We start from the raw sequence: 20,821 nt of genomic DNA, 5'->3' as shown, positions 1-20,821 counted from the left end.
CCCTGTGAATATTAGTGAGTAAAAAAATCACTTTGTGTGCTAGCATTGTTCTAAAGTTCTAAACGCATCCACACCTTCTGGAAAACAATGAGGAGGGAGGGCGATAAAACCTCTGGTTGTCTCGTGCTGTCATAAAAATACCCCGAACCCCTGCATAAAAATCCTAGCTCAACAATGACTTTCCCTTCTTGTAAATACTATAACAATTGAACAATCCTTTAACAAATACTCTACAAAAGGGGAAAAAACATATATACAGGTATTATTATTATATCACAAAATTGTATAGAAACAAATTTACAATAAACGGTGTATCAGAGAAGTCAGGAGAGAACTAACACAGTGAAACGCGGGATTATGTTTCCCATACAACAAACTCAATCATCCCAACGCAACACTGGGTCCATTCATTATTTTGCAGTATTAGTCAAAATAAACTTTGATACAGGAACCTATTTGAATTTTACTTCGTCCCAACCTATCACTCTTGTTTCACAATAAATGGATTCAATTAAAATTCAATCTTATTCCTGCTCTATCCATACCTACAAATCTAACCTCTGGCTAACCATATCATAAAGGTTAATTTAGTCAAATCTTCAGCAAAATCTAAAGGTCCATAACTTACAAAACGACAAAAAATTAATAAATAATACTAATAACGTTAATAACTATAAACCTACCGTATCGGAAATAATAATAATAATAATAATAATAATAATAATAATAATAATAATAATAATAATAACAATGAGCCATGAAACTCACCGCTCCCGATGTTCGACTCAAAATTTTTCGGGAGTAGTTAAGTTTCCCACGAAAATGGTCGTCTTGTACCTGCCTGCAACTAATATATACTGTATATGTAATAATAATAATTTAACACGTACATCTTGTATAGAAATAAAGCCTCCACATACCAATATATACAATACTGTTGAGAATAAATGAGGTTCATGTACTGATTACAGACAGTATCTACAACATAAATTTGCAATTCCATACAGTATTACATTCAAGGCAGACCTATATTGTATCAAGTTATACAGTAACCTAAATTTTATATTTTTTTATCACGAACATCACTTAACCTGAAAGCAGGGTTAAGCAAGCAGGTGAAGCAAAATTAATTAATACAATACCTTATTTATTTGTTTCTTCACGGAGGCTACTTAACCTAAGTCTAGTTTCGTGGCGCTCTGACTGGCTAAAACTGAATAAAATGTATAAAACAAAAAAAACAAAGACAATTTTCATGTAAAGATTCACAGTAACAACTTCTTAGACAAAATGGATATGTTAGTATAGTGCCACGATCAATATATATAATATGTGAATGAAGACAAAAGTAACTTGAAAATTTCAGGTCATAATGTTTGGTTGACTCAAGTTGCCTCAAAATATATGACTTCCCTGCCCTGTTCGTGGTACTTTTCCGACAACTCTCGTATCTCATACAACTGCCTTCACGTGAACAAACTCCTTATTGGAAACTCAAGACGATCAATCCGTTTCAATTATTACACATTTATTTAACTACTACATTTTTAGTAACAAACCGGTAATGTAATGGCTGACACAGCTAAAATCAACCAAGCCTTCATAATACGACTCGCAATGTACTGTACACGTCACATTAGGGTAACCATTCGGAAATTACTAAAATTTTCTCAATAAATATAAACATTTGTCCTGAAGAGGGTTATTACAATTCTTAAATAAGTTTTTCACTTTTTATTATTTGGAGAGAGAAAGTAGCGAGGTATGTAGGGGTGAAAGAGTATCGGAACCTTAGGCCTACACAATTCACGGGAAGCAATTAACTTTTCATAGCTATTATAATGATTAAAGAGGCTTATTAAACTGTTCAACCAAATATTAAGGACAATTAAATATATTTCACTATTTTCGGGATAAATTCAAATAATATATGCAGAACTTAATCTACAAATAGTACCGTAGGCAAAGCCATACTAACCTGACTATGAACACAGTAAACACTCGTGGTAGAGAATAACTGGACTACAGTATGTAAAGTAACATACGGATCTTGTCAAGGTGAAGCGCCGCCTATAGTCAAGCCCATTATGCCTGACGCAAGATAGTTATAAAAACAGAAGCAGGAACTTGAAACTGAAATTATTGGTAGTTTTGAAATTCTGGCAGTTCCCTGCATGAAAGTTACCAGATAATTTGATCCACGTGGTACAAAATGATGTATGCATACCAATACCTGTGGTCAACTTAACCGCTTAGAAACTGCTGACAAAACCACGAACTACATCGACCCCTCATGAAGATTAGGTGCCCTGGGTATAGCCGGGTGCTTAAACTTCAGGTGGGTGGGCTAAGCTGGGTGTGCCGATTCTTTGAGACCCTCAGTCATTATATTTTAACTGAGGAAATCGATGTTAACAATAATCCCAGAGAATATGTTTATTTATCTATATATTTATTTGTGTATTTCCGTTGAACATCCCGGTAATCTTGAAGTCTCAAATCCAATTCCATAGAAATGACAACACAACAATTTAGGTTTATACATTCTCTTTAATTCTACATGACTAATATATTGTTGCCATTAAATTTATTTTTCATTTCTATTTTCAGGACCATTTTAAATTTCCCTATCAAATGGTTTAATTTTAATGAAATTCTAAGAAATAATCACATATATACACCAATAACACAGAAGGTTATATACGGTAGTATAATACAGGTATATATAATTATACTGTACATGCTGTCTAAAATTCATAGCTTTACATTACATATTAATGTACCCGATATGATGCAACCAGTTTATACTACAAACTACCATCCACCATAATGCTTTAAACACAAAGTGACCAATCCTTCACCAAATAAATATAACCATCAGACACGGGCAGCCCATAAAAAAAAAGAGAAACACGCGCTGTACACAAACATCGACCGCATACCGTGTGACAATGATAGTAATATTATACCCGTGTGATAACTCGCACAGATCTGCGCAGTTACATATTTCCGGAATTATGCAAGCGCGAAGAACCCTGAGTGAGTTACGACAGGTGGGGAAACATAATTACTGTACACTATACTAAACTAGCGGGAGGACTGCACCTAAGTCCGAATATTAGCTAAAACAAACATGACGTACATTCGGGGTTCTTCTCATCCACAGCTTGCAAACTCTCCAGGTGACTTCTCGAAGAAAAATAAATAGAACACAAAAACGGTATAAAACTGATACCGATAGAGAAAATGTAAGGGGGCTGCTAATCTAAGTGACGTAAACACACCACCACCAAGTGAGCTGTTGAATGTGTGAATCTTTACGAGTACAATACAGTTTATCAATACATACAAAGTCTAAATTCGGTCTGGGGTGAAGTTTCATGGAGCAACTCATCCTGGACAACTACCGGAGTCCTGGACCTAGGAACACGGATGTAAGCAAACGTAGAAACGTGATCGCGAGGAATGCATTTTATAATTTTTTTTGTATCAGTTTACCATTTTTTTTTCTCTCAAGTCATCAACGTGCTGTTCTGAATTTTAATGGTCGTAGCTAAGTGAAAATAGGAATGACCCGGTGTGTGGTTGACTACTGGGGGCTGATTATAAGTGAAGCATTTTATTCACAAAGTCCATTAAATATATTAATGAGACTCGGTAGACTATCATGTTCTGAACGAAACTACGGTGGGAGTGACCGCTTCCCTCTGCAATGTCTCGCGTGACCTAGTCAACTGAACCTCCCACGTAAGTGAACAATGCAACGAAGAAACAAATAATATTCTGAATAAATTTGTTTGGGTTGGCTACGAAAGATGGCCCCCACTTGATAATAAAATAAGATAAATATTACTAGCTAGGTCGGAAATTTAGGCAATAAGACCCCCTCACCCCACAAAATCCGATCTTTAAATAGGTTACAGCCCTATAATTAAAGTTGGGGTATTCCGTTCATCATCTTTATCCCCAAGGCCTTCCCTGATTACTCACTAGCAAGCCTATCTGTTGTTAATCATAATCTCGACCCAATTAAAGGATAAGATCTAAAGACGAATTAATATTGGTCTGTTTGGTAACTGCCCGACTACCACATCATTCGTTCTTGTCACAGTTACCTTATTTTGAGCACACAATTCTTATTCGCGTAATAGCATTATCCAAGGATGAAACAGCACCTGTGTTTTGCATATCTACAACTGGCAAGAACAAGTATACAGTATTGGCAAAAAGGTGCGAAAAACCATTCTCTTCAAAAGGAATTTCTGGTAACTATAATGTTGATGGTAGTTACATGTTACCAGCGACTCACCAACCAGTCCGTGTTATCTCCTCACTTCAATTTGGTTTATCCTGTCACTACCGGAATCTTAGAACCTCTCCTGATTACAAGTGAACATGATGAATACATCTCTGTATATCCACTGCAGTGATGTGACTACCAATTGAGGGCAAATTCGAGAATGAAAATTAACTTTAGTTATCCTAAGTTACAGTGACTTACGTGTTCCGTTGCTAGATGTTGGAATCCCCGGCTTAGAGTTAACCTTACCTTGGTTTCACTATGGTGATTTGACTTCTAGGTATTTAAAGTATGCAGCAGACACACTCCAGGTTCTAGTAACGCCCTTCGTCAAGAGTTTCACCTTGTTATCCTAACACTTCCTCCAGTCACAAACATTCACGTTTCCCCATTCAGTGATTCAACACCAAAGTCGTAACTTTCTACATCTGCTTTGATGTATTACAACAGTTTGGCTTTATGTGATAAAGTGTATGGTTTCAAAAAATGTGTCCCGTTATATATATACAAACGCACAATTTTCATTGGAAGTTGGCCCACTAAATTCAAGTGATGACTTTACTGAGGGAGGAGAGTGTGTGTATCCCACTCACCCTACACCATGGTAAACACTGACTCCCTTCACTCTCCACCTAACACATACTAACACTATTACCCACAAACTCACTAATATTAGAAAATATATAAACAAATGTTGTCTTTGTGATTAAATCTAAATATTTTGTATAGTATTCTATTTATATATAATGCCAAGTTTAGTTATAATCAATTAGTCTACAGTTAAGGGTTTCATTTGACTCAATACTAAAGTTCACCGAGGAAGAGTAAAAACTTTAACTATAGGTTAGGGCTATATCGAGGTATCCTTTATAATATTTGATTTATAAAACAAATTAATGTTTATAATATTATTATAAATAAAATATAATTTTATTAAAGCTCATATTTGGTGTTTTATTATTTCCTTATATCGAGATGTTATTGGAACTATCAGCTGTCAACAAGGACTGTTGTTCTCGAATTTAGAATCAAAGAATTGCTAATTTCTTTGATGTAGCCTTATGAAATGGTGTCCTCTATATTATTATATTAATTGAAACACTGATGAGGATGTCCCTAGGTGTAAGTTATATGATGACACGAAGCCATGAAGCGTAACCGGGGGGTCATAATCGGGCAGCATGAAGCAGCGACGGCGATCCTCGGGTGCACTGGAGCAGAACTCTTGGTGTGGCTTACACTCCTTCCTCTCCAAGACGTAGTCACATTTATACCTACCACTACAAACTCCAAGGTACGGACGATTTACTGACAATCGGTTTTCAGCTGTTGCCTAAACGTGTGGGTGGGGAAAAGGTTTAACTTTGGTGGGGTGGGCAGGGTGAGGCGGCAGGGGAAGGAGGAATATTTAGTATTATCGTGGTCAGTCTGTTCTAGAATTTACGTGTAGGCAGTGAGCATGTCCAGCGTGTCCATCTTGAAGGTCTGCTGACTCCCAGGCTGTTAGTCCTGTGTCTTGTCTCACTCACAGTGTTCTTTAAACATTATTTCATCAGACTTACAACACTAGTTATTACCAAAGTTGTGATTTTACTCTATAATGTGATCTACTTGGTTTTAGTTCTCTGTATCTTCAAGTGGTCATTAACAATTGTATAGACATCTTGTAGGGATTAGGTGTACTCAGGAAGTCATAGTTGGGTGCACTTAGTCAAGGCTATTGCCGGCAGTTTTCTTCCCCCTGTTAACAACCACTTCAGGTATAGTGTGTCTGGCTGTACAAACTCTCTATTTCTTTGGCCAGAAATGACTTTGAAGTAAGACATACCTGTATAGTATACTGTATGTTGTAATGGTACATAATATTGTAAAACTGAAAGTGAATCTTAAAAACAAAAGTAAAAATTGGAGAATATCACTAAGATTATTGCTTTACTTAAATGTCTTATAGTTTAGTGGGTAAATTATGTTACATGATATTGAAGTCGTGGTATTCTATTTTTATTTTGTTTTTCATAATTATAGTAAAGTTTAAAAATGAAAGCCATTAAAAAAATGAATGTCACTTATGTTTTGCAATTTAAACATCTTACTGTAAGTTTTAAGTTACTTTTAAGCTAAAAAAGGATAGGATGGATGTATGGTAGTTCACAAGTTGTATTTTTTATAAATGTGCCAACAGTCTAGTTATAATTCTAATACCATTATAGAAACTGTCATAAGAGTATCAATATTATTTGAAATTGGTGATTATTTCACATTTTAATATCAGTTGAACATTTCCAGTGCTGCAGGAGTGACTTCTTGTAGTGTAATAAATTAATTTTTGTCTTGAAAGTTTGATCTGCATTTGTAATAAATTATAAAAGTCAGGTGTTAAGTATAGCTATGATATACCAATTGGTTTCTTGACCAGGTCTGACCAAACCGTTCATGAATGTTAACAAACTAGCCAAACCTAACTGAAAGTTCTAGGTTTGGTTAGTTGTCATCACATCTGGCCTTTGTAAGTAAATTCTTAGCCATAGGTATGTTCTGTACCCTATGTTTCCTTATTGATAAATAGAAGATTACGGAAGCTCAAATATAATTACAACAGTACTGTAGGATTTTTACAAAGGGCTGGTGGTAAGGTTAGAACCCTGTACCAAGTCAGAGATTGAGAGACTCCATGGATCAAAATGAATTTGGCCGAGTCCATTAATCAGTGTTTTCCAACTTAATTTATCACAGGTACTTCAGCACCCATACAAGCATTTCAAGTTGGGAGAGTTAACCAAGAGGAATTATTGACTCCCGTGTGCCATTAGCCGGCTCTTGACGTTGACTTTTAAACTGAAAAACCAAACCAAACAAGGAATGAATTGATGCATAGAGCTCTGGGTTGCCTTTTGTGGTTCATCATCTTTAATTCTGACACTGACATAAGGTGTGCGATCGACTATGTTAACCTTCCTTCCTGGTTCACTTTCTAGTTCATCTTCTTTAATTTTTACTTAAAGGTGAACTGTTTCTGGATTCTGTTATATTGTATTCATTACATATTATATACTCAATTGCCTTGTACTTTTTTCTGAATTTAAATTATAGTGTATCAAGTTGAACATGTAATATACATTTCTAGGCCAGACCATCTTGTATATTTGTTTGTTCTGTCTCCTTGCATATATGGGCCATTGTTAAGCTTCTGAAACTATGGTGTGGAGTTATACAAACAAACCCAAGCTTTTGATTCAGATTCAACTGTGATTCATCTGCCTAAAGTGTAGGAAATGATATAATGTATGTACAGTACTACTATACTATACATATTAAAGTATATACATTATATTTTGATATCACAAACTTATAGCTTATTTCTAAATCATTTCTCACTACTACTGATATAACTTAAGTAGCTGATGTATGGCCTAGGATCTCTTTAGGATTCTCAAGTTAAAAAATAATTGGAATTGTTTACATTGTGTGTCCGTTGCATCAAAATCAGTGTGGAGAAGAAACAGAGTAAAGGTAGATTCCTAGTATCAATTTTTGCTCATAAGATGATTCAAAACTGTTTTACGGAGGTTGTCATTCAATCTTTTCAGGTGTTACTTGAAGAAACTTGCAATTTATCTTGAGGCAATAAAATGGTCTGGTATTAGCATAGGAATCCTGTGCCATAACCAACATGTATTTGTGTAACTCATAAAAGCTGAATACAATTAATCATGTTAATAGTTTTGATTTATTAATGTCTTTTTCATCACCAGTTGATTTTTGAAATTTATTTATAGAGTTAATTTTGGACAGGTATTTCAAGATGAGTTCCGACACTTTAACCCTGCCAACAGACATCGACGTTCATGAGAGTATCACTAATATTGCCATCTGGCTTGAAACTCACAGTCATGCTGGACCTCAGTAAGTATGCTACCTATTTATATTTACCATGTTTCCAGTAATGTACAGTACAGTATCTCCGCTCTAAAGAATCAATCTAACAGCTTCGTCCTCATCTAAGCTGTTGAAAATGAGGTTAAAATAATCTATGCTGCTTTATTTACTGTTTTGGTCTGTGCTCGTGTTAAATGTGTTTGATTGTTAGGCTCATTATTTAGGATTTTCTCACGTGTGTACAGACAAACTCCGGAAGAGATCACAGCAGAAGATTTAGCTGTAGCTGTGCCGGGTGAGTGTCTCTTCCCCGAGCTCTGTGCTGAAAATGAAGAAGCATCCCATGAAGAAGAGAAAGGCGTCCTTGTTTACACAGACAGTAATGAAGGTAGGTACAGGTTGTGGTTGATTCTTGCAAAATATAACCTCCCTCTCCCTCTGTCATCTCTCTCATGTCATCTTGGTAGATCCATTGCAGAAAGACTTGCCATTTGTGGTTACAGGCACACACACACACTCACCAGTGTAAATACATTATATACAGAATAGTTTTGGGACATAGGGGTTTCCTACCAAATCTTGCCTTTATTTCAGTAATTCTTAATATGGATTGTCACTCATTTTCTGTCAAATTATTCCTGTTTCTATTTGTTGAAAATTGAAATAAAATGCCAGAATTAATTTAAGTTCTGTTAGACATTTCCATACATTTAATGTTTTCACATTTTACTTATGATTTAAGTTATGGAATACAGTGCAGTACTGTATGAAGCACATCAAGCTTATTTTGTGTGCTCTGTGCATTGTAGATGTTCGTTAAAAAGTGTAATGGTTTTCTTTACAGACAAATACATCTGGTTGAAGGGAGATTGGCATCCCTTGGAAGGTATTGAGCATTACCTCACCAAACAATGGATGGGCCCAAGTGAGTAAACAGTTATTATCACCGTTATATTTATGACCAAGTTTCAGAGCTTTTTTATGTTGATATTTAAGAGGAGGATTGCATGATATTAAAGATATCTTCATTTGAATTAATTTAAGTCTTGGACTGTAAAACTCAAGAAAAACTAAATAGAACCCTGGGTATTGAGTGTTAGTGGCAAAGTGCCTGTTATGTCAGACTTCGTGCCTGGGTGAGCGGCTGCTGGTGCGTGCTGACACAGCTGGACTATGCTGCTCGGGAGGCTGAGGCTGAAGTGCCCTATGGCTGCTGTCCCCTGACTGACCCCACCTACCTCCTCTGGCATCTGCACCGCCCAGCTGGCATGTGCTCACTCAAACGCAAGGGTCAGTGCTATGCTTACATCTTATTCCTCTCTCTATTCTGCAGTTTCAAGATTATTGTCATTGAGATCTGTGATCTGCATGGACTGTTCTTGCATAGTCTCTCATGGTTATGTTTATGAAAACTTTCTGTATCGTACATTTGTTTGTGTTCGTGCACTTGTGTGTTTTTATATACGTACGTATACTGTAAAAGCCCCATAATTGAAATAGTTGGGGCTCTAGCCCTTACAAATTATGAGACATAACCGGGGGGGGGTGGAACTTTTACGTTATCTGCCCCAATCATAATTTAAACATTTTTAAGTACGTATTAATACTGGATTTAGGTGTTTAGTTCAGGGTTATCAGACATAATGACTCAAACATTGGGCAATGATGGAAAAACAAGTGGGAAAAAGCTTGCGTGGAGCAGTCGATGTACACTCCACGGCTGACCAACAAGTGTGACGTTTATAAGTGATATCTTCGTTAGCCATAACAATTGGTGCACAGCACTTCCGGGAATGAGATGACTCTCTCAAAGCCGGAAAAAATCCACATAATTTTCCGGGTAACGGTAAAATGTTCTCAGAAGTTCCAGAAATTGCATATTTCATCATCTCTCGAACCCGCAAAGGTATCCCCATCTGGGAATTTTCCGGATACCGGAAAATTTTTCTTGAAATTTCAGGAAAATGCGCCCGATTTTCATCTCTCAAACCCGGGAAAAAACTCCCCCATCCCCAGAATTTTCCAGAAAATGTGCCTCTCGGAAAATCGTTCCCAAAGCCAATTTTTTGTTTAAATTTTTACTTTGAGAATGATTTTCCAAGAAAATTAAAATTCCAGCTATTGGAGAGTTCCGGTTAAGAGGGATTCCGGCTAACGGAGATATTACTTTAGTATGTGTTTATACTGAGGTGGACGATTGGCAGTTGCATCCCATAGTGATATGTGTTATGTACAGCATATTAAAAAATATCTCTCATATTATGAGTGATTTTGAATTATGTTTTGTTTTTTTACTATAATCCAAATTGATTGGGAGTAACGGTGTTATAGATTACAGCACAGGATCATATTTCTCAATCGTCAAGACAGAAAGATTCTGTAGCATACTGTGTTAACGGAGGTCCTGAGGATAAATGATTAAATTACAGTAATTAAGAAAATAATGTAGAATATACATTTATGTTGATAAATACAGTATGTATAAACAAATACAGCTCGCCCGACTTACGACCACCCGGACATTCGACCGCCTCAGTCGTACCAAAATTTTGTCAAATTACGTATTTTCGAGTCCCAACGTCAGTGATTGTGCTGTGTACTGGCAAAATTTTCGTTTGTAATTCACTTTAAAATGGCTGGCAAGCTTAAAAGTGAGAGTTTTGTGGTGCTGAGAAGAAAAAAAGACACCCATTTTGGATTTTCTATGTATTATTTAAGCATTTTCGACTTATGACCATTTCGACTTACTACCTGGATTTGGGGAGCAGCTACAGTACATATTACAATAATGTAATGTACTGTACTGATATATAGATACAGAAACAACACTCTCCCTCAGTCCAGTGTCTGTCCATTCCTCTTGAGATCCAGTAGGTCAAGGTTATGTAGGTTTATAAATAGTTTAGTGACTTCCGTATGTACTGTACAACTTAACACCAAGTCTTGTTTGACCCTTAATATAAAACTTAAAATTGTTCTAAATGTTTGAGTGGTTCCTTGTTGGGATCCTGCAACAGTAGGACCATTAATGACCACCGGCTGTTATCAAGACCAGACGTGGATGAGGTACGGTAGACGGAGTCGAAGACACTTTTTTCTGGACTAAGTCCCTAATGTCTGCCTGCTTCATCACCCCTGTCTAGCCATGATGGATACATGTAGTTGCATGGATGAATATGCTCACAATATTTGAAGAGAAATAGAACAAGCACTGAGGTACTAGGTTTAGGTAATGGTAGATGTCATCTGACTTAAATATGCTCACTGGCTAGCTGCTAAAACACTTGGATGGATGGTCAAGTCTTTCATATTGTTGGGGTATGGATTATTGAGGCCCTATACATGTACAGTATGTTATTTTTGTAGACCTATTTATTAATTACTGTAACAGAATTGAATTAACCTTAAGCATCTCACTAATATACTATTATTCCAGAATAGAATATTTTGGAGTCATCCAGTTGACTTTCACTAAACAGGTACTAGTATATGGGGTGGTGAGGATGTATATGCCTGTGATACCCTGGACACCATGTATGTGCCGTGTGGCTCGACGGCAGGGACATTCTCTGGCTCTGTTAAGAACTCTGGCATCAGAGGTTCCTCCAGGTGACCATCTTGGCTTGTCTCATCCAGTGTCTCTCAGCATGTGCAAAGGTAAGCAGGTACAACTGGTAATCAACTTTACATTAAGAAATGCTAGGGTGATTGCTTCACTGGTACCATGATTACTGCACTACCTTCCTTTCCCCTACCTTGGCTGTCCAGAAAACATAAGCCATTCATTAAATTTTCTAGAACATACAGGTTTCTGCTCATACTTCTAACATCTAAGTGTCTCTGACAATAGACACTTAAGTCACTCGTGTAAGAGTAAAAATTAAAATGTTTACAGTATGGAGATGGGAACCTGCAGTCTTTTCCCACTGAATGAGGGGAATATAGAAAACCATTAAAACATTTTAATCTTACCATAAACTCCTGATTTACACCATCAAAGTTCAGGGAACACAGGAATATACAAAGCAGCACTACAACAATCCCCTGTGGGAGCCTCAAGAGTGGACACATGGCTTGTGGAAGCTGCCTCATCACCACCAACAGATTCCTCATCTTTGTAGCTCTAATTGCCCTAACTTTCACTAGTCACTATGCCACACAAGTGGATGTGGTACTGTATGTCTTGACTTGGCCATGGTCCATCCAAGGGAAATTTAAATTGGGCCCCTGTTGCAAAATATGTATGGCATACTTTTATAATTAAAAGAAATATTGAATGAAGTAGCCACAGTTATACGTAGTGTGATTTATGGTACCGCACGTTGACCCATCCAGAGTCTTGCCGCACAAATGATAAAATTTCATGTTAAAGATAAGGTTGATAACTAAGGGTACATAGGCTGTGCTTCAACCAGCCTAATGTCACATAACATTGTGGATTTATTTGTATGTATACAAAACTGATACACACCTAGTAAATAATTTAATAAATGTACTTTATAATATTAAATAAATGAAAATGATGTAGATTTCACACAACTCAGGTCACGGTCAGTCATAGTCGAACACTTGTGATTATAACTCGCATGATCTGGGGTCCTGAAACAGTTTTATCTTATTCTCGCAGCCAGCCCCTCTCCCCCACACCCACACACAAAAAGTTTTCATATGAAAAAACACACCGATAAAAATTACCTGGAAAATTTAATTCTGTACAAAGGGAAGGTGTTTGTATAATCTCCATCTTATGGCTGATCATCAACTGACCACCCACCACCATGATAAAGCCCATCTTACCCAGCTCATCCTTACAGTACACCCATTATTACCACTCAATGATACTGTATTAAAACAATAAGAATTTAATAATTGTAAGAATGCATAAAAGAATTATATAAGTTGTGGTAATGAATGATTCATTGAGAAGCTTGTTCATCATATTCTGTTTCTTAAGGCTGATGGTCAACTGCCCCTTAACTGCTCATGTTCCTTAATAATGTCTCGTTTTACGTCTAAAATTACACACTTTCAGTTTTTCTTGGTGAAACACCGGGAGGTAATTTTTGTACTTAAGCACAATTTGGGGCAAAATCTAAAAGAAATAATTGTATATATATGAAAACAAAATTATCTTGCTCCAACTGTCTGCATCTGCAAGGTTCTAATTGAACTCGCGACTTCAAGTTTTATCTTACGTATTTTAAAATATGAAAAACCTTTATACAATACTGTACTTTTTAGGCAACCTTCTATTTTTCACTAACCAACCATAATAATTGAAGACAATTTTATTCATAAAAATCAAGACTCCTTTTGCTTTTTAAGTTGTACACTGGAAGTCAGTGGTTCCCAGCTGTGGGTAATTATATTTTTGGAGTAATTTTGTATTTTGGAAGGGGCAATGGACATTGGTGATCCATGATTTCATAGGTGTGTGAAGAAAGGTATACGTATATCCAGGATTCAGGGCGTGTGCGATCGATTTATTTTTGTGGCCGTAAGAGAAAATATACATTAAAATCCAGTACTGCATTATTCTTCTAAATTTGAAGTTGCCACCAAGTACTGATACCAGCTGCCATCTGTGAGCAAAACCAGTAAACATGCAAATATTTGGTAGCCATCCAGTAATAACAAATATTTTAGGTAATCATCATATTTTCTCTTGTTTTCCCACCATACATTTGTGAATACCATAACTGTAAGATAGACGATACGTATATATGAACTCTAATCAGAATCCTTACTTCAACAAAACAATCATATAATTTATAGATTATTATCAATGAGATCTACTGTAAGTTGACTTTAGATAAGTTGCAATTGGACTTTTGGATGATGAATTAATTATATTATTGGATAATAGAAGAAAGGTGAGAGTCCATAGTTTTTTTTAATACACTACTGTATTAGGTGGTTTGGGGGATTACAGTTTTGGATAAATGAGATCTACTGTGCTCTGTGTAAATTACTACAAGAAATATAGCCCCTTCCAAAAATGAGAAACTGCAATACAGTATTGGCCAGAAAATCTGTTAAGCTTGTGTATATGAACAACTTATGTTGCATTGACAGTGTATTATGATGTCTTGTGTGTACGGTATTACACTCGACTATTGACACTGCAATTTCAAACCAAAATAAGAATCCTTCCTACCTTAATGCATCTACTTCAAAGACTAAGTAAAAGTGATCTGCCTCCACCATTGATGAGAAACTTTGAATTAAAAAAGGGGAACTCACATGGAACCAGGAGTTTGAGTGACACAATGAGTATTACAAGGTTAGTTCACCTGAAAGATGTCTAGTGTATTTTTTTTTTTCCCCTTGCAGTTTTACTGAAGTTTATTCAAGTTTATCTGAAGCTACGAGATGCCCTTTGGACATTGGATGAGGATGGTGAAGTTTCTGGGACTGTAACCCTAATGCTTGGTTCTCTGATGATGCGTGGAGCCCTTCATGGAGCTGGCACCCCTAATTCCTCACAATCTCACCAGCCCATGGAAGAAGCACAACAACCTATGGAACAGACAGATCAGCCCATGGAACAAACAAGTCTGCAGCAGGACACAAAAGCAAGGGTCTCAACAACAGCAGGAGTCAGAACCTTGTGATACATCTTAAGGACAAAGGCCAGAGGAGCTGTAACAGGCACTCAATCTATTTATTAAACTTTATACTGTATGTTGTTTTTTAAAACTTCATTTAGAAATTTTTATAAATAAGTTATATAAATTATAATTGTATTCATTTGAATTTTAAAATTATTTATATGAACAAAAAATATAAATTTGTATGCATTTTCATTATAAATGGAACAGGAGTCAATTCCTGAAGCTACTGCAGCTCAGAGAGAGAGAGAGAGAGAGAGAGGCGTGTGTGTGGTTGACGTGAAAAATGGGAAAGTTATTCTTTTGAAATCTGAGAATAAAAATAAAAAACAGATTTCTTGACAAATTAAATCCTGTGAAATCAGGGAAAGCATGAAATACTGTACCATATCTGTAAGGTTAGTTGTAGTTCAAAGATCAGATCATATACTGTACTATACTGTATTGTTTTTTGTTTTTTGCATATGTCCAGGTATTTCAGCATCAATTTATATGTCCCATTCAGGAGAAAAATGAAGCAGTTCATTCTTCCACTATTGTGCATTAATGAGTTGCACTTGTGAAATGTACCAAGTTAAACAATGGAACTGAAACTGTTCTGGCTTTTAAAGTGTTGATGAATGTTGTGCATGCTTACGTGTAAGACCAGGTATCAGACAAAGACCTTTAGAAGAGTATGCTTACCACTTTGTGGTATTGTCTATCTGGGTGGATCCAGGAGTTCACTGGTGCAGATAACCCCCTCTCCCTGGCTTACTTAGAAATTACATTTTGGTACCAGTTTAAATTGCTTTTCTGCAGCATGAAGACTTACAGCAGCACTACTATATATAATTAACTGGGAGCATAATTATATCCATTTATAAAACCGATTTTACTGTCTACCTTCATAAATTATAATTTACTGTATGGTACTGTACTGTACCTGGTGCCTTCCACCCCAAAATGATCCTGGATCTGCTCATTTACTATCAGTTGTATGAATCTTGACAAAAATGATATTTATGAAGCAATATCTATGTCAGATACTGAAAAAGATACCAACTGTAATTCACCACATTGAACGAATGCATAAGATACTCCATTACGATGGAGTAACTTGGATGCCGAGTTAAAGTTTTAATGTTATGTAGCTGGTTAGATATTTTATCTCTCCACCAAACCATATTGTAAAAGTCGGTTATAGAGATAAGAACAAAATATTTAGGTAGATTGGCTGGCCTCATTCATTCACCCAAAAATGTCTACCATGGGAGGATAGGAGTAAGTCTACCCATTCCTCCACTTGGTTGGCCACTCACTCTCCACCAGGGCTTGGTGGTCTGCCACTTTTCTCTACATTTATCTTTTAGAGTGTTTATTATTTTCCCCATTTTTGTGTTGTTTTCTTTTCTAATATACTTTTAACTACTTCATCTTATTTCCTGGATGTTAATATTTAGTAAAGCAACTCCCACTTATGCCACACATTGTTATTTTGAAGTGTCAGCAGTGGAGACTGCTTCACACAGTGTAACAGACAGGCCATCATGTAGAATTCTTAAGTAATTATTCCAAGTGTTGTTGCAGTCTTTAGTATTTAAAAAAGAAACGGTAAGATTTATTCACTATCCACGCTTTGAATGTAGGATGAATCTGAGATGATCATTGTCAAAAAATTAGATTGACAAGAAAATGAGTATGTTAACTTTACAATGAAATTTAAGTCTGTCTCAACTAATATTAAACATTGTGCATGTATTCACCAACTGGGTCAAAATAGAAAAAAGAAGGAATTGGAAAATTAGAAATATTTAAAAAGGTGAGACTAGGGAATTCCACCATATTTCAAGTGTGTTACTGAAGAAAATTTTGTGTAACTACATAAAGTAAAAATGGTAAAATATTTGGAATTAAACCTGTTCAGGGTATCATAGTAGTTTATGTGACTCTTGTAAAATTTACAAAAAAAAAAATCTAATTTGATGACATTGGATTGAGGCAGTAAATACTAATAGTCTTGACATGGAGTGTTTGTTGGACAGGAAATATTAAGAACTGGAGAGAAACCTGAGGTACTGAATAGACTGTGGGTGAATACCTCAGTTTAGAGAGTCCTCAAGGCTGTCTCAGACCAAAAGCTATATTAGCTGTGCTATGTCTTGGAATTGCTGCAGTGGTTTTAAATTAGGCAACTCACACTGGTGCTTGGCATATGTAGCATCACTGCCAGTGTGAGTTACCTAATTTAAAACCACCTCAACAAAGACATGTAGCTTATATGATTATAAGGCTGCTCTTGGTGTGAAACAGCCATCAGTTATGTGTGTGTGTTAAGGATATGTATAGTCATGAGAGATTATATATTGAATTTGCTTCAGGAATGTATATGTACTTTGTAACAGCTCTGGCATCATTGTGATTAAGAAAGTTATCTAGTCTGAGACAGGATGGCAGAGCAACAGGTTCACACATACAAATGGTACCAAGTGCATCTGTTACACATAGGAAGAATCCCAATGCTAATATTACATTTATTTGCTTAGGAGTACAGTTGGCCATAAAGGATTAGTCAACCACAACTGCTTGGAGGTGTTTTGTGTTAAGTTGCAATTGCAAATCTTTAGATAAAAGAAATGCAGCAAGGAGGTAATTAATGATGGTTGTGACTACTTTTAAGGTTTCTAAATTACCCTAAAAGATATTGTATACCTTATTGTGAAGAGACTGTAGGTGCTAATGAGGCCTTTGACTGGGTGCTTAAATCTTACGGTTTTAATCCATATTGTTTCATTGATTTAAAGTTCTCTTGCTTATTTCTTATGTTGCTCTTATGTTCTAGTTTAGGCTATTATTACAAGGTTTGTCTGCTGTATTAATATTACCTTTAGTTTTTAAGTTAAGGAAATATTTCACCTTTAAAATATTGTTGTTTGGGATTAAGTTCCACTTTTCTACCTTTATTTTGAAGGTACAACTTATGTAACATATTTATAGCATGAAAATTAAATAGTTCAAGTTTCCATACTCATTCCTTTTTCCCTTTAGTGATTCTATTCACTAATTTTGTCTTAGACAAGTCCACTTGGTTATTTGTGAAATACCTGTATTCTTACACCCAGTACAGAACAGCAGTGAGGGGCAATAGGTGGCCCTCCATCAACTCAGTGAGTCACAAGATTGACATGTGCATTAACCATGACCCACAAATAAATAACCATAAATACTGTACATTTACACAAGCTGAATGTTTCATGAGTTATAGAAAAATTTTATTAATAGAAGTGTAAGAAATTTTAAATAATAAGAGCAAAAGAAACAAGTAAAGTTACTTTCAATTCACCGCCTTCCATATTATAACACCTGAAGATGAGTTGGGCAGGAGGGGGCGGTGTTCAACATGTACTGTAGTATAGTATTTACGATTACCTTACAATGTATCATAAGTAAATACAACCATCAGCAATAGAACACTTGAGTTGTTATGAAGTGTTGCCATATAACAAAATAAAATACGCCCACTTTATTTGTGAATCTAAAAAATTTATGGGATTCAGTTAAATCATTTAAACTTTTCAGTGATGTATTAATATTAAATGATGATGTTATAAATCCCACCAAATTACAAAAGTACTTTATAATTGCCCAAAATTTGATAGTGGTCAAATCAGTGCACTTCTTGAAGTCTGATTATTTCATGCATGTTAACGATGATCAAACATTATGTCTCATGGGCTACACTCAGAAGCCTGATGGGCCACAGGTTGCCCAATACTGTTCTATTCTACAGTACAGTATTGTGTCCCATTTTACTACCTTTATACTACAATAATTTTTTTTCCATTTTTAGTAATACATTATTTTGAAATACTGTGCAAGGTAATTTTACTTCATCCCGCTTCATGCAAGCAGTAAGTACTGTGTAAGTACAGGTAAACCTTCATTTATGATGGGGTTACATCCCTAGAAACCCCATCACAAATAAAAATATCGTAAATCGAGCTCATTATAACATGGGGTTCAATGGGATACTTTCCCAGCCAGTCTGACACATACCGGTACACGAATCACCGAAAAAAATTTCTACACAAATAAAGAAATAAAAAATAAACACTCACCACATCATTAAGAATAAGCCTGGTCACTTCACAATGTTAAGCTTCACCTCCAGAGAATCACGGTTTTCCTGGGCATCTTGGCCTTTCCATTTGCAGGAGCCTCAGCAACATGTTTGCTAGACATTTTCAAAGTTACACTGCTCACTTCAGTCACAAAAACAGGGCAAAAACAGTTCAGAATCACAAAAAATGAGAAGTACTGCACAATCTGAATGTTAGTGATGTCCTCTCACTGTAAGGAAAAATAATAATTAAAACCACAAAATACTGTACAAAAAAATCACTTCACAATCACAGTCACCAAAAGTAAAAAAATCAAGTTACAATCTGGACTCATAATCGTTGAGTCACATGATCGTGGGCAGATGCATCACCATGGAACAAAACCGGGACTGTAGTGCACTGGGTGTCTGCGAGGAGACGGCCTTACGGGTAAATGATGCTGCGGCTGACAAGTGCAGCGAGAGATGCATTCCATATTCCGTGTGTCAGCAAGGTTGGCCATCGTAAATGCGATTTTTTTTTTATTGTATATGGGGAGGCTATCTTAAAACATCACCATCGTTAAAGCGAAATATCGGAAATAGAGAGATCATAAATCGATGTTTACCTGTAGTATTATGAATATTGAAAAGAAAATAGGTTTGGATTTTTGTAGTTAATGGATCAGTTCATTCACTCTGGCGGTAAAACAAATAAGCTGTCAATTTAAGTTTCAGAGGACGGTACAGTAGTCTCATAGAATAAAAAAGAATCCAACACTGAAATAATTGATCAAGAGTCTGCCTTTGAGTGTACCCTACAACTGAGGCCAGGACAGAAAGGGTTAAGGTAAGACATTAAGACAGTTTATAGAGAATTTTATTCATAATGGAATAATAACATATAAATTGAACTTTTGTGCACACATAATTTCACATAAATAAAACTGAAGCCATGTATTAGTGCAACAAATGATCTTAAGGAAATCTTGATGAAGACAATGAAATAAACCAATATACTTCCAGACTCACCATTCTGGGAGGTGTGTGCTACTTAACCTTCTTCAGGAGTTCTGATAAAAAGTACTGAAGTGGCTTTATGCAGCTTTAACATTAATTAGCGACAGTGAAAAAAGTCAATATTTAATGGGACAGGTTGGCAACCCCTTAACCGGAAACCTCTGAAAACCTAAAGTTTTTTGTGGAACAAAACTTTTTTTTTTTTAAAAACAGAGATTAGCCCACCCGGGCACAGGTCACTGACCCACATTGGGGCCTGGGGGTCTAAAATGTAATAATAATTATAATAATAATAATTATTCACAGTAAATAAAATTTATAATTAAAAATACACAAAAATTAAATAATAATAATAATAATAATAATAATAATAAAATAATAATAATAAAATTAATAATAATAACAATAATCTTAATAATAAAATAATAATAATAATAAAGAAATACAAGAATGAAAAAAAAGATCAAAAGTGAGAAACAGCCTAGACCTATGAATTATTATTATTACTATTATTATAATTATTATTATATCTAATATGGTTCAGTGAGCTGTGCCCGGGTGGGCTGTTCCATTAAAAACCTAACCATTCTTAAATCCAAAAAAATTCCAAAATCCGAAATGCATCTGACCCCATGGATTTTTGATAAGGGATTGTCAACCTGTAATATGATAAGGTACAGTACTATTACTATTTGGAGCGACTTCATATTACAGTACTGAGTTAAATTCTTTTATATTGTACAGTACTTAAGAGCAGCCAATGGGTGATGCTACATTGCATGAAACAACACGGATAAGCCAGATATTGGTAGACATCTTGGGGCCTTGTTGTGGAGGGTGAACACCATAGCAGAATACATCTGGTATAGCAGTAAGAGCGAGTGAACAGGACGTGTTGGAGTTAAATACTGTATTATTTACCACTGCTTCTGATCA

At 35.7% G+C, this 20,821-nt stretch overlaps 2 protein-coding genes across 5 annotated transcripts in view; one reads left to right on the top strand and one right to left on the bottom strand.

Annotated features, from left to right (window-relative positions):
- Positions 1-4,927, bottom strand: part of LOC121869184 (tyrosine-protein kinase CSK-like) — a gene marked incomplete in the record, with an annotated part of 117,661 nt that extends 112,734 nt beyond the window's left edge. Inside the window, 1 exon segment of the mRNA XM_042370413.1 lies at positions 4,550-4,927.
- A 363-nt stretch (positions 4,928-5,290) lies between these two features.
- LOC121869183 lies at positions 5,291-16,767 on the top strand. 4 transcript variants are annotated; one of them, XR_006089511.1, is made up of 7 exons: positions 5,291-5,594; positions 7,034-7,229; positions 8,093-8,203; positions 8,422-8,564; positions 9,021-9,101; positions 9,300-9,466; positions 11,656-11,790. XR_006089511.1 is itself a non-coding variant. In XM_042370410.1 (7 exons), the coding sequence occupies exons 2-6, from the start codon at positions 7,168-7,170 to the stop codon at positions 11,787-11,789; spliced, it is 531 nt and encodes a 176-aa protein (XP_042226344.1). In that variant the 5' UTR covers positions 5,291-5,594; positions 7,034-7,167; the 3' UTR covers positions 11,790-11,833; positions 14,510-16,767. The 4 variants fall into 4 exon arrangements, 3 of the variants coding, with proteins under 3 accessions (XP_042226344.1, XP_042226345.1, XP_042226346.1); XM_042370410.1 differs by lacking the exon at positions 9,300-9,466 and adding an exon at positions 14,510-16,767 and having other exon boundaries at positions 11,656-11,833; XM_042370411.1 differs by lacking the exons at positions 7,034-7,229; positions 9,300-9,466 and adding an exon at positions 14,510-16,767 and having other exon boundaries at positions 11,656-11,833.
- Positions 16,768-20,821: the final 4,054 nt, after the last annotated feature.

This window comes from Homarus americanus, unplaced genomic scaffold (assembly GCF_018991925.1).
Source record: "Homarus americanus isolate GMGI-L3 unplaced genomic scaffold, GMGI_Hamer_2.0 scaffold25467, whole genome shotgun sequence".
NCBI classification, from domain to species: domain Eukaryota; kingdom Metazoa; phylum Arthropoda; class Malacostraca; order Decapoda; family Nephropidae; genus Homarus; species Homarus americanus.
This window is presented reverse-complemented; position numbering and strand designations above follow the sequence as displayed.